Here is a 15,172-nt window from a genome sequence, read left to right as displayed (position 1 = left end):
CTTGGATTTCTCCACTCTATTTGTTTGAGCAGTAACAATATTTTCTGCATGCAGGCTGAAGCTCTCCCTAAAGACTCCCTGTTTTTGATGTTGTGACTGATTGAAGGTCAGCGCTGTCAGCGGAGCAGCATGCTGGACATTTATAGCATACCATAATCTTCAAGTAATACATTAAAATCATTAAATAGTCAGGAGGTTTTAAGAGAATAATGAGAGCTGTTGACAGCCTCCTGGCTAAGAGCACTGCTGAGTCATGTTCACTGCTAAAAGTTGGCAGCATTAGCATATTCTCAGAAAATACGACATGGTGTTTAGTTGTGAAATTACAACATTATTTGTGATAAACTGCAACCAGCTTGGCACTTAATTGACTCAGTGAGGATTATACAAACAGGATCTCTGGTACAGGAAGCGGCTGCTTTACCAACTGAGTGATACATCTCTTTGCATTATACAGCTTCGGGAAATGTGTTGTAAAATTTTTAGCCATGCTAGCAACTATAGGAAATGCAACGTTGGTTGGTCTATTGTTTAGCTGCTCCACCACTTTGGTCCTGGGTGAAATATCCATCCATTCATCCATTTCCATCTGCTTATCTCGGGCAGGGTCACGGGGGCAGCAGGCTGAGCAAGGTATTCTAGATGTTGCTCTCCCCAGCAATGTTTTCAAGCTCCTTCTGGGTGTTCTCAGGCTAGATAAGATATATAATCCCTCCAGTGTATTCTTGGACTAGCATGGGATCTCCTACCAGTTGGACTCTCCTACCAGTTGGACATGCCTAGAAAACCTCCAACATGAGGTGCCAAGGAGGCATCCTGATCACATGACAAAACCACCTCAACTGACCCCTTTTGATGTGAAGGAGCAGCTGTTTTACTCCAAGCTTCCTCTGGATGTCTCAGTTCCTAACCATATCTTTAAAGCTGAGCTGAGCCACCCTACAAAGAAAACTCATCTTGGCTGAATGTGTCTGCAATCCCCTTCTTTCTGTCACTCCCCAAATCTTATGGCCATGGGTGAAAGTTTGAACATAGATGGACTGGTAAACCAGTACAGAGCTTTGCCTTCTGGTTCAGCTCCCTCTTCACCACAATGGTTTGGTGCAGTGCGAGCACCACTGCTGATGGAGCATCAAACTGCCTGTCCATCTCATGCTCCATTTTACCATCACTCATGAACAAGACCTCAAGATACTTGAGCTCTTTTGCTCGAAGATAACCCTCTCTCAATCCAGATGGGGCAATTGACCATTTTCTAGCAGAGAACCATAGCCTCAGACTTCGAGGTACTGACTTTCATCCCGACCGCTTCACTCTCAGCTGCACACTGCCTTAGTGCATGCTGGCGATCACAGTGTGAAGCCAATAGAACCACATCATCTGCAAAGAGCAGAGATGCAATTCCAAGATCCCCAAACCGGACACTCTCTTGCCCCCGGCTGGGCCTTGAAATCCTGTCCATGAAAACAGAATCAGTGACAAGGGACAACCATGGCAGAGGCCAACACCCACTGAAAATGTGTTTGACTTTGTGCTGATTATTTGTGGGTGAAATATATTAACATCTATCAGATGGTTTGCCCTTAAATGTTGATGACTTTTCTCCAAGTTCACCATAAGACTGTCATTTGCGGTTTTTAGTTAAATGTATCCACAATTGTTGGATGGAATACTATGACATTTAGTTTAGACATTCATGTTCAATTTTAACTTTAACCAGTATTTTGGCTTAATTTTAACTAAATACCTGCAACACGTGACATGTCCTAATTCCCTATCGACAGCCTCAGCTTCACTTTGTGTTTAGTGCATGCTAACAGGCTAAAAGATGGCAAACATGGTAAATATAAAATGTGTTAAACATTAGTATGTTGACATTGTTACTTTGAGCAAGTCGTCAAAATGAAGTTTGTATTCAGCACAAATCACCATTGTATCCAGGTACAGTCTGACAGCTCCTAGAATGGATGTGGACTTTTACAGAATTATTGACTGACAGAGTTGCTTATAATCGCTGTTGATCACATCTAATAATCGCAAAACTGTCAGATTTGTATTTTGAGCTTTTTTAAATCTCACACTTCACTGTTGGTTTTGAGCAAATGAAACTGAGTCATAACTGTAAGGGTCAAGGATATGGCTGTCATTACCATGGGCAGTCTCCTGATAGAGGACACTGTGCAGTCGTTACCACACACTGCATGATTGTTGTGGATGTTCTTCAAAGCACTTCCTGTGATTGCCATGGGGGCCAATTTTAAATAATGGTCTTGAAACCACAAGACCTCTGTATTTTCCTCTTCTAATCATCCAGAAAATGGGGACAGAGGTTCCACTGCATTCATCTGGGGAGATGTGTCAGGCACTCCGGTGGCAGGTAGCATGCAAGCGCCAATTACACGTTGGCTCTTAAGCCAAGAGTGCAGCTTCATGAGCTGTTTGTCCATTACTCTTGCGACAAGGAGGTTATCGTAATCCCCAGCCGCCTTTTCCCCTCCTTTTCTCCCCTCATGTTATACCTTTTTGCTCCTCTCCTATGCAAATCACATTGGCACTTTGTTTGCTTTAAGGAATAATGTAGAAAATTATGTAATGGAAAACTTGAGCTAATTGTGCCGCTTGGGCTTGACTCCAAGAGATCTCTCAGATGTTGCTGTTAAGGGAACCGTGTACCAGTTAAACTTGTCAGAGCTTTGAAGGCGGGGAGGTCGAGGTGAGGACAGGGGGAGGTAGAGAGGATGGAAAACACTACATAAAGGGAAAGGTGGATACAAAATATCAAAGCAGAGGACTTACAAAGGTTGTTAAACATGGAAGCTACAAAAGGAATGATGTCTTGAAAAATAGTCAACAGTCAACATCTTTCAGTATGTGTATGCGTAGTTCTCATGTGGACTATGTTGTGATGAGGAATTATATCACATTCACCTCTACAGAATCTGTATTTTTAAGTGCTACTTTTTGTTTTCTTGATTCTGACATATCTTTATAAATCTTCTCTGTAATGCAGAAGGTTGTTTACTCATTACAGTTGTGTCGAAGCTGTTGCTGTGGGTGGCAATGAACTGTTCCATGTACTCCCACAGGCCTGCATACTGAAGTTCAGTTAGTTGGGTATTTTATGAGTCATCATAATGGCTTTACAAGATTTGTCCTTAGGCTGCAAAATTGGAAATGAAATTGTGAAAAAGTATAACCAAGACTGAATTTTATACTATTGTGTATTTTACTTTTGAAAGGATAAGGGTCACGTAATTCTGTATGTTATTATATTTAGCATACCCAATGAAAAGACCAAAATCAACAAAGCAAGTATCTGTTGTAATATTTTCCATTTTTCCTGCCCTGTCTGTGGCACTTAGCCCAGAGCTGATGAATTCCCACTGAAAAGGCAAATCTTTAAAAATAGGTCACAAATACATCATTTCTTTTTTTCTTTTTTAAAGGCCAGTAATTCTCTAAAACAGCTAGGCACTGTAGTGTGTGCAAATGTTACTCAAGCAGGAATAAATTGCGCATTTGTTGGGGACTATTTTCAGCTGCGGATTAATACACATTTGGTACTTTTGTAACTATTTATGGCACTAGAGCAACGTGGTATTGACTCAATATAAAAAAAAAAAATAAATTACAGTTCCCATGTTTAGTTAAGGAACATGTCACCCAATTCAACAGTGTGTCTGTAACAACTGAAGTTAGGCTCAGAGGAATAAGATATAGTTGATGTTTCACCTACTTAGGCAGTACTGGTAGAATCAGTTCATTGTTAGTGTGGATATTTGTGTGGAATTTGTTTACTGTGATACCTTGTTTCCACCAAAATTAGCGTGTGCAAATGGGTTTTTAAAACACAGGTTAACTCGCTTCACATAGGCTTAGATTCCCATTGCTAGTGGATCAGAGCTGGGAACACGGCTCTGCAGCAGACGCCTTTCTGAGTGTTTGGTTTTTATTTGTGTCACATCAACATCACGGACAGGCCAGAGAACAGGTAAACAGTAGACTATGAAACGGCAGCATGGAGGAGAGAAAACTTTAGAGTGGTTACTTCTTTTATCTCTTAGTCTCTTTTGCAGTGCAGACTAATCTGGATCGATTTTTAAGTGCTGCTTGGGCGAAGACGGACACTTTTTTGTGACAGCGCACTATTGCAGTCTCCTGGTAAATGGGCCAAAATTAGCGTGTTCACCTGGATGTTCTAATACAGTCCTTGTATTTCCGGTAAAGTGTGGTTTGGTTTTGTACAGGTTAAGTGACATGTTTCATAGTTGAAAGCACTTTTACTTTTTGCAATTTGGGCTGCAAGTTTAAGGTCATATTCACACACTCTTTTATATTACCACCAGGAGTCACCTTCAGTGGCATGAAGGAATGAAAAGAACTGTTAAAATAATATTTGTGTCTGTTTTTGTTGCTATAGATAGTTGATAGACATCTGGTTTCATGCTGCTTCCTTTTTGTTTTTTGGAAGCATCCCAAGTTTGTTGCTGTGTTTTTTGTACTGCAGTTCTAAGCAGCCACTTGACAGCAATGCAGGTGCTTTAAAGTGACTGGACTGACAGCAGCGGCTGTTAATTGCCATGTTTTCAGGTGTGTTGACAGATTACAATAATTCTACAGCCTATTAGTCTAATAAAACTCATTTTAAGCCTATTTAACAAAGTCAAAAATGCATTGTCATTATCATAAAACAAGGCTGTTTTTCCTTTGTTTCCAAAACCCGTCATTTTGGAGATACAGTGTTTTTGAATGGGCTGCATTGTTCTCTGACTTTAGCAAGGAATAGAAAGATTTAGAAAATATTACCACTTTCATTGTCAGGGCCAGTCAGTGTGACCTAAAATCCATAGCAAGACAAATTATAAGATTTGCCCTGATGATGTAAAGAAATGTAACAATTATCTTTACACACTACTGCATATATATCCCTTATCGTGTTGGCTCACTTCAGATATGTTTGTCCTGCTTAATTTAAGTATGACTGGGCCGTTGGGTTGTTGGTTGGTTCTGGTATAAAATTGTCCGTACAGCTTTTGTCACTGTAGAGGCATTAGTATGAGGATTATGAGTAGATTAAAATTTGTAAGAGATCCATAATGTTACCTGTATGATTCATGTGATTTTTGTCTTTGTTATGACCTGACTCATGTCAGGTTATCATGGTAATATCTACACCAAACATGTTTCATAAAACAATGTGACATTATTACTCAGTGTTGTCTATAGATAATAATGTCAGAGAATGTCTTGGCTTTGTGGAGCAGCTCGTCTTTGCAAATGAAGTGTGAGTTTAGAGGTGGGGCATTTTCTTTGTTCAGCTGTGGTAGCAGCACTGCATGAGCACATCTTTGTGTGTCTGTTTCATACCGACCATTGTTTGATAATGGAAATTGTAATTCCGGTGAAGCAGAGGATATTTCCTCACTGACACTCGCTGAATGAGCTGGATAATGATTCAGTCATTATTGTGCTGTAAGAACCGGACACAGTGAACAAACAGGGACATGCGTACTTCATGTATGTTTTGCTCAGCTGATCCTGTCACTGGATTCTCTTAAGGATGAAGTTACTGATAGTTGCAGGTGGTAAAATGTTACATAGAGGTAATAATTGACCTATTGTGTCCGTAATATTGATTTCTGTGACACTGCAGCGTCTCGAGGGACAGGAATCTATTGCATCTCAGTGGTGTAATGGTAGTTGATGAGATGGTTGTACTACTAGGTGGATGGATAGGTAACCAATTAGGATGTGGGTATACTCCTATATATTACAAAGGCTTTTTGGCTATAGTTGGATGTGCTGGAAATGGCCAGAAAAAGAGGCGAGTGTACTCTTTATATTTCCGTATACCCTCCACTCCACCACTGAGTCTTTTCAGTAGATAGCAGATTAGCTGTTGTTGAGGAAAGTTGTTATCACTGATGTTTTCTTGCCATTTTATACAGTAATCTAAAGTATAAAGTATCATAATTTGCACATTACAACATAATGAACTATATATTTTTAGAAACATACAAGCCATTTTGTTGATAGTGAACTCAGCAAAAATACTGAGACATAATTAAATCTGCGCCACCTGAGAGGAAGCATTAACTTGGTAGTATGACAGCTTATCAGAGCCAGACATTGTATTAGAAAATCAAGCAAGTATGAAGCATGCTACAGGTCATTAAAACACAGACAGATATAAAAGACGACACACACAGCAGCGCACGCACACATACTGTACAAAAAGCAATCAAGCACAGAGCAAGAAAACTCATATTGGCATCTGGAGCACCGACTCTATCCAGCTACAACACGTGAAAAAGCAAAAGAGAAGTGAAAAGCTCAGCAGCGGGTATAGTCATTTGCTGCAGTATTTTGTACACAGAGAGCTCAGTCAATAGCTCAATGCCATGCCGTGTGGCATAACATTTTGGAAATGCATTCATATGCCATTTGTGCTGAGGATTAGCTGCTTATGAGGTGTAAAAAGTTTATGAGGGAGTTTTTGTCTGACCTGATTAGGAATGGGGAGAGGAAATTTGTGTGACCCTATGGTTAATCCCCCCCATACATACTAAATGCACAATAACTCTAAACTAGAAGAGCATTATACATCTTTGAAAGGCTAATTACAAAAGATAAAGGGTAATATGGGTAACTGCAGCAATTTGAGGCTGCTTCTATAGATCATGAGATGATTATTCACTGTTTGTGTAAATGTAGTGATGTAGGGTTTTATACCCCATAGAGCAGCTGGAAATTAAACGTGTTGCTTCTTTGTTAGATACAACAGTCAAAAGGCTTAAGTAATGAGTTAGTAGACAGTGGAGGTCAGTTATAGGACACTCAAAGCTTTGCTATTGTTCAGTATGACCAACACAGGAGGACGTTCCACTTGAAGGCAGGGGGGGAGGACGGGGGAGTTTCTGAAATGGTTCTGCCCACCTTGGTAGTCACTGTGAGGAGGGGCTTCCCTTCTGATGACGCCTTACTTGGTATCTCCTTCAGGACCATGGCAACAGTCTTATCTGCAGCCCTAGAGTCTTTCCCCTACAACAGTGAAATCAACAATGACTTGTGTCAGGACAGTTGGACAACTCAGTGCTTTTAGCCCCCGTCCAGGGCATCTTACAGAAAAGACTTTACCTTATGATGATGGAATACTGTGTGGGGCTGTCTACGGTAACAACACATCAACTCAAGACATTTCCACAAGACTATGGCAATGAAAAGAGGGTCACTGCACGATGTAGAGGTTTGACTGTAGACGGTGATGAGCATGGTCGTCCACAGCAGTACTTATCAAGTACTTATGATGACAGAATATTATACAAAGCTCGTTACACAGACCATATTATTTATCAAGAATTATGTACAGTGTATGGCAGATGGCTGTATTAGCAGTGTTGGAATCACAACATAGAAGTAATTAAAAAAAGTTCAAACTATACTGAAAAGTGATGTGGTGTGATGACAGATCTCATGTTGTCAGCTGATCTGTGAAGTATCATACTGAAGAAGACCAAAGCTATGGAGGAACAAAAGAGGAAAAAGACTGTTGAGTCAATTCTCTGAATGGTGTGCTTGCTTGTCAAAGGTACCCTGTGGAGTTTCAACCTGTTTTCCTTCCAAGTCGTCAAATACTGGTGCTTTGTCACACATCTCAGCATCTCATAGCAATGCACAAGGCATCCCTAAGCTTATCTATGTGATACACAGCCGAATCTCATTGTAAAACATGGCTAATGTTGTAAAATTGTCGCAGTAACATTCTGGCAAGAAAACTACTTGGTTAGGATTATCATTTCCGTTTTCTGCGCTGTCTCTGGCGGTGTCTTCGTCATCTGTGCTTTATTAGGCACTGGTGTTGCTTTTGCTCCTTGAAAACACTTCTTATCTTGTATAGATACTCTATTGTTTCTAAAACTGGGCCCAGTGAGTGACCCTGACCCAGGGAAGTGGTTGTGCACATTAAATTGTGGTTACTGTACTTAGTGTTACTGTAATTTGAAGAATTGTCTGGCACAAGTATTTCCTTCAGGACAAAAAAAGTTCTACTGAATTGAATTTACAAAAGAAGATCATGTTTGGGGTTAAAATAATTGTTTTTATTATGTGATGTAACATGACATAAATACAATATGTCACTGAGGTCAGTGCACCATATTAGGGCTGGGCAGAATGTCCTAAAAATTATATCAAGATATTTTTAGGCTATATCTCGATACACAATATTTATCTCAGTATTTTTGAATCTCCTCAAAAGCACTTCATTAATGCTAGGACTGGGAGTCAAAATCGAACATTATATTTGTGACAAAATACCCTCTCTGATGCAAAAAAGTTGTAGGAATGACTATTTTTTGTTGGTTTTGTTGTCAGAAAATATTAACACAGAGATTTTTCAATAATCACCAATAATGTGGCTGTAACGACTAAGTGGATTAAGGAAAGCGTTCTGACAAATTAAAAGTGCCGTAAGTTTAAATATCACAATACAACGATATCTTAATTTTAAGACGATATATAGTCTTATATCTCGATAACGATATAATATCTTTGTATTGTCCAATCCTACACTACATCCGTACAAAAATTGCATTGACAACTTTGTCTTTTTGGTTTCATTTGGAACAGGAACTGTGGTCTCTTGTGTGCAAGTTTTTTCTGACCCTTCCGCCTCTCATCAATCCCACCCGACGCTGATTTTTTCAGTCTTTATACTACCATATTTGCTCTCAGCAACAAGTATTTCCATGGATGGGTTTACATTGGAGTTAGTTGAAAGCTTAGTGTCTTATAAAGATACCAAAGGCAGTCCTTGGTGTCACTATCATACGCAGACAAGTGTGACAAAGCCTCTGTATTTGATGCCCAAGGAAAGAGAATGGGCTGGAAGTTTCTGACCACTTGTAGCAACGTGAGTGATGCTATACAAATTCCTCCACTGACCTACAGGTGGCTGTAACGTGCCAAGACAGGTTATAATGCGTCAGCAAAAACAGGGAGAAAGAAGGCTGCTAGCAAATAAACTTGATTCAAACAGTGATGCCAAAGTGTGCATTTTCATGAGTAAATCTGACTGTAAACATTGTTTTGTTTACAAGAAAACACCACAGGGCACCTTTAAGTTTACGATGATCACTTTCATTGACCATACTTGAAACTGAAATGTATTTTTTGGGAATTGGTGACAAAGGGATGGTTTTTTGCACACCTGGCAGCTATAATTTGCCTTTTAGATAAAGTATATTTGTGCCGAAGACTGGCTGCTTCTTTCTCGACAAAAATAGGATTATTTTGTGAGCTGAAACCATGTTGTTTGTCCCATATTTGTGTAGCATTACTCCATAATAATATAACGAACCTACTTACTGTCAGTAATAATCAGATGCCCATAAAACTTGTGCTTGTTCAAAGCAGCTTCATTATCAATATTATTAACCACTTGAGAACTGCTGCTCTACTGTACAAGGTTTTAAGTCAACAGTAGTGATATGATCACAGTATAAACACGTATAGAGTGAAATGTCACCTTCACTCTACCAAAACTTACCCTGTCACACACATAAACTGTCCCACCATTCGTCTGCCACCCGAAGCCCCTCATAGTAAGACAAGTGTGTAGAGCTTGTCTGATAATTGCCAGGGCCACATTACATAACAGTAAAAAATTGATTACATAAGAGGTCAAATTGATTTTGCCAGCCTATTGTCATCCGTTTCACCCCAACTTTATGGCCGTCGGCCTCAGACATTCATTCACTTCACATTTCACCCACAGACAGACGATAGATTATATTGTATGTTATTAATCATTTTATGACACACAGATGTAGTAGAATTATAATCGTCACAGGAGACTACACATTTCATCTCGGAGAAGAGCTCATCCTCCGGCAATTAAATTTGTTGACCAGAGAGAGACCAAACTGCTGTTCGTCACACGCAGTTTCTACATTCTGTAGACTCAGTGAAGCTGCCTGTTCAGACTGCACACGAAGCACACTGGAAGCCTTTTAGCTGGATCTTATTAGGGCTTTTCACGTTTCCACTTGCCAGAAAAATGAATCAGGCATTTTTCCACTGATTTCCTCAGCTGATCATGTCACAAAATGCATTTGCCTTGCCATGAGGGAGAGTTCCCTTGAAAGCCTAATGCTCCTAATAAAGTCCCAAAAGCCACCTGCGCCCACTCTCTAGCTTCGCCTCACTCTGCATAAATGAACAACATCCTTTGCCAAGACAACACCAGCAGCAAAGCAGCATTCACACGGCTTAGAAAAGCTCTGAACATTTGTTTTTAGTTGTTTTTCTGAATGAATGGCAAATGATGCTATTTGAAAAGTGCTGAATGTTCTCTCTGTGCCGTATGTGCAGGTGTTGTGTGAGCCAACAGTGTCGAGGATATCTTCCACCAGGCACACAGTCAGTTTGTATTGGCTTACAGTCTTGGCTGGCCTTCTGTGTTGTTTTGTGTCAACTTTTACTAAACTGGCTCTTTTTTTTCTCGGCATGATTATTGATATATTTGGCAGCACACTGCAGTGGACAGTAATCGAGGAACTTGATAGCCTTTGTGTGTTTTTTCTTATTTTACAACTTTGTTTTCCTCACAATAAGATGATTATGTGTTAAAAATAAGGAGAATGAAGGCTTTCTATTTTCAATCATGCAGGCTGCCAAGGAGGGAAATATGAATTATTAATTTTTTTTTGTTTAAGAGCATCTGATTTCAGTGTGTGGACTGAATAAAATGACTGTAACACATTTCATTATTAGTTTCCTGATGTAATACAGCAGCATCTGATTAAAAATTTGGTCACTGTGGAGCTGTTGTGTTGTGGAAGATAAAATCAAAAAAACAAATTATCCACAGCACATGAGATTGACTGCAGCATTATGCGAACAGTTTAATCAAATCATTAGGTGCTGTCGGTGGCAGAGGACATAAATGTTGCCGTTTATCTCAAGGCTCAGAAAATCTATTTACAATTTCCCAGCCACCACAGTGTGTACATCACTGCAGACTAATACATTTACTGCGAAGTAATGCAGGTGTTCTCATCGGTAGGTTTGAAAAGCTTTGCAATTTTCACACGAGTCTGTGGTAGTGAGTTCGTTCCACACGAAGCGAGTTTTCTCTTCTGGGGGAAAGCATCATTACTTGAAAATGGTCATTATGAAAAATTGCAGTTTTGCTTTCATGCTGAAGCAGTGACCTTGTTGGGTGAAGGAGTCAGCGTGGCGTCTCATTGCTTTCTGTTTCCTGTCTAAGTTGCTATTTTCAAAGTCCCTGTCTACAGAAATAAGAAAGATGAGTCATTGAGCTTGGGAGCTAATGATGGCCTGTTTTGACCATTCAGAGGACTGCTTTAAAAATGCTAAGAGAATGTTTTGGGCATTTGCTGTCAAAGTTAACAGGCCTGGGTTTTTCTATTCATCAGCAAATTTAAAAGCGGTCCTCAGTTTTTCTTTATTATTTCCACTGGCAAGATTTGGCACAGCTACTGGTGAACTTCTCAGTTGATGTACTTAAAAGCCCAGAACATTATTTTGCAGAGTGAAGCCCTTTTCAGTCATGGAATATGACACATTGTTGGCTTCGTCTGTCATTTAAAGAGGTGGCTTTTTGTCATTTGGGCATACAGTATGTGTCACATCTGACACAGGTCACAACTCTGCTCATGACCTGGTTTTAAAAAGGATCTGGTATCCCCTTCATCAAAGACTACCTGCATTCAACCCTGCGTCTCCAGTGTGGGACTGTTTGTGAGCAAATCTAATGAGCTGTGATATCCCCATGAAATAGTTTACACAGAAAGTGTAACATGAATAGCAGGTTTTTGTGTAAGCTTATATTACACCAGGCTGTGTCACTTTCACTACTAGTATATTATTACTAATACTGCGAGCAGCACAGCAACAGACTACACTTCATTTTCAATGGAAGCCGTTGACATGAAGCTACAAACTGACACCTGACACTTGTTGCTGTTGACGGTCGTGTGGCATTACAAACAAAAGCAAAGCTGGCCTAATGACATGTTGAGGCATCAACCAATCATATGGTTTGTTTCTAGCTGTGGCGCTGTGTTATTTTAGCTTATTTAGCTGATGCTATGCTAGCTTTCTGTGCATTGCAGTGGTGCTTTGTGGCAGGTAGCACACACAAACAAGCCTGTGGCGACTTAACTGTTAATGTGTGCTTGAGCAACACTTCCAACTGCAGCGATAATGTAGCTATGATGCTGTGTTGCTTGTAGTGTGAATGCAGCATTAGCTATATTCTCAATTTTCTGCCCATTTACAGTGGAAAAAGACACCTCTAAGGTCAACAGTAAGATGTTAGTGGTTAACTATTGTTGATTAATCGCTGAGAATATTTTTGACTAGTCAGGCAAGTCAGTCTATAGGTTTTTTGCTACCCTTCAAATTACTGCACTGTGCACCACCTGGATCTGGTGGGAGACAGAACGCTGGCCAGTTGCATTAATATGCAGAAACATAGTGCTAGCCTTGGCCACTCTACACTGTGCACCAGCCAGGTCGAGTGGGAGATCCCTAGCAGCACCGCTCATTCGTAAGTCACCCTAGTGAGTAAGCAACTCAGTTTTGATCCGCAAACTCATTTTAGCATTGTTAAATACTGTTAGCACCGTTAGCACCATTAGTAGTGCCAATATGGCTAGTGGTGCTAACATAACACACACAATAACACACAAAATGTTAAATGGATTTTTTGGGTTGAAATGTAGCTGCTTACTCTCCAATGCTGTCTGGAGGAAAACCTGGGATGGCCACAGTGTTTTATAAACTCATTATGCTATAAAAGTTTAATCTAAAAAGTAACTACTAAAGCTATGATCTTTTTGTTCGGTTTGATAATAAACACATTCCTTTGCAACACATACATTTCTATTTCTTCATTTTGTGACCGCAACACCAAGCCCCCTGCTATGGGAAAGATTTCAGATTTCAGGTACACAAATCTTTCACGCTCCACATTTCAGGCACAATTTTTTTTCTTACTTTAACCCCTGAAAACATTTACATCACAGAACATTAAAATTTCACATCTTTACATAATTAGCACTTTGAAATGCTCTGCTGAAGTCATTGGAGCGCTGGACTTAAAGAAAAGGCCTCTTGTATTTCATGTGGTTTTGCTTCTTTTTTTTCTGTTTTCCTTGAAAATGAATGAGTTAGTCACATGTTAATGGGTGTCGCGCTGTAAAAAGGAAAATTAATCAAAACTGACATCCCTCGTCAACAGTATTAATGAACTCAACAGGTGTAAAATTACAGGGCAATGCATCCCAAACAATGGAGGCATGGTGGCTCCGATTAATGATGAGTAAAATTACATTTTTAATGTAGGCTGGCTGTACTGCACCATCTTTTGTTGCGATCACAAGACAGAAATAAAATAATCTATACTGAATTTCATGTGTCATTGCTTCTACACAAGAAAATGAAGTTTGTTGCTAAACTTCTGTAGAGATGAAATACTGTAAATGTTTGCAGGCAAGATGAGAGTTTTGACCTGTCAGGAGATGTCTGTACCAAACCTTTTTAGATGTCTGAACTCAAGGTTGGTGGTCAAAAGGGTCACTGGGCATGATACCATCACTTTCAGATGTTGACACCTGTTAAGAGTGCAGATGGAAGGTGTTATAGTGTAAGCTACTTTTGGTATGAAGGGTGAAGCTATATGTTGTATCTGCTCTGGTCTAAAGGAATCCCTACTTTAAGTTGTTCTGTCAGTGTCTGTTAAATAAAAGTAGTGGTTCAAGCTGTATTTCTGGTAATATAAGGCACTTATTTAATACAAGCTGGACTGTACATCAGCCCTATTCTTCATAGTTCAAGATGGATTTCATGAGGGAATACGTACTGCTAAAAACCAGGGCACCTTTCTGTTGATCCGTTTTATGGTGTTAAACTGGTGACATTAGGTCCTACCTTATGTAACAGGAGAGACTTCCCTACAAGATCTATTTCAGAGCAAGAGGGGAGAATAGCCACCTATTTAAAGCACTGGTTCAAGACAGGTAAAAAAAAAGTGGAATAAAAAGACACATCTGGAAAAAAATACATCATGGGAATAGATATTTGTTTATCTCATCTCACATGCAATATCAAAATTCAGGGATGAATGCTGAATAACATAAATTCCCCACTGCATTGAGAGGACAGATCAGGACCTGGAGCAGAATCTGCTCAGCAGGTTGGACCACATGCTTCAGTATCAGCTGGTTGTGATAATCCAGTGCGGTTTTTGATGCGCCTCTCAGCACTCCTGGCAGACCTTTAGCCTCTAACCTCTGGCATGGTTCGCTTTGGCTTCAGAGAAATGCCACAAACAATAGCTGGGATGCCTGTCTGCAGACGGAAAATTGATCACAGTCAGGGACGAGCACATATTCTGCAAGCCTTTGAGAGGAAAATATGTGGCATGCTAATGGCTACAGAGAGCTGATAAACAATGGCAAACATAATGTGGACTGCAGCATGCTGACTGGGACACAGACAGCTTGTGTAAATAAATCATGATAATAGATTATAGATCCTCGGTACAGGGAATGGGCCCCTCAACACAAGCCAAAGTTCAGACTGCCAAGCAGAACTCTATATGCACTCCAGCTTGCTAATTACTGAACCTGGGTGCAAGTGCAATCACTCACACAGATATGGGAAGGGGAGGTTGCAGTTGAAATTTTGGTGGCCAGAGGAGCAAAAGCAGCTGCAAAAGAGTGGTTGAGTTGGGAGAGCTTCAGTAATGCATCACACAAATTAAGCATAGCATTACTTCAGGCAGGACACGATGTCAAGCTCAGCTCACATTTCAGCTACATCAGCTGATGGAGCAGCTGATTGATGGAAGGGAGTCAGCTGATAGATCACATGATTTAATTCTATGCAATCACTTGGCAAATCTCATTCAGGGTGCCCTATTTAAACTGATGTAGTCTGCCTGCTGTTGCTGCTTCCTCTGCAAACCACTTTGCAACCAACCTCCACCCCAGCCCCTCCTTTTCATGTTGTGTCTGACTTATCAGTGTCATCTCTGTTTGTCATTGATGCTGCTCTGTTCTGTTTCCAGGGGGTCTTTGCTGCTGCTCCCCCTGCCTTAGGCATTCCATGTAGACGCATGGAAGGGTAGGGAGGTTTGCTTTCT

The 15,172-nt window shown here is 40.2% G+C and overlaps 1 protein-coding gene across 3 annotated transcripts in view; it reads right to left on the bottom strand.

Moving 5' to 3' along the window:
• The window catches only part of pex5la (peroxisomal biogenesis factor 5-like a), a 130,294-nt gene that overhangs the window by 67,732 nt on the left and 47,390 nt on the right, over nucleotides 1-15,172 (bottom strand). For 2 of the 3 annotated variants that reach the window (XM_033621637.2, XM_078168800.1), the window contains exon 2: nucleotides 6,937-7,041. The exons of the other annotated variant lie outside the window; for it this stretch is intronic. In XM_033621637.2, the coding sequence (XP_033477528.1) occupies nucleotides 6,937-7,041 (105 nt within the window). The remainder of the gene's footprint in view (nucleotides 1-6,936; nucleotides 7,042-15,172) is intronic. 3 annotated transcript variants of the gene reach the window in all.

This window comes from Epinephelus lanceolatus, chromosome 6 (genome assembly GCF_041903045.1).
Source record: "Epinephelus lanceolatus isolate andai-2023 chromosome 6, ASM4190304v1, whole genome shotgun sequence".
Classification (NCBI taxonomy): Eukaryota; Metazoa; Chordata; class Actinopteri; order Perciformes; family Serranidae; genus Epinephelus; species Epinephelus lanceolatus.
The sequence above is the reverse complement of the archived record's forward strand: the minus strand, read 5'-3'. Positions and strand labels throughout refer to the sequence as shown.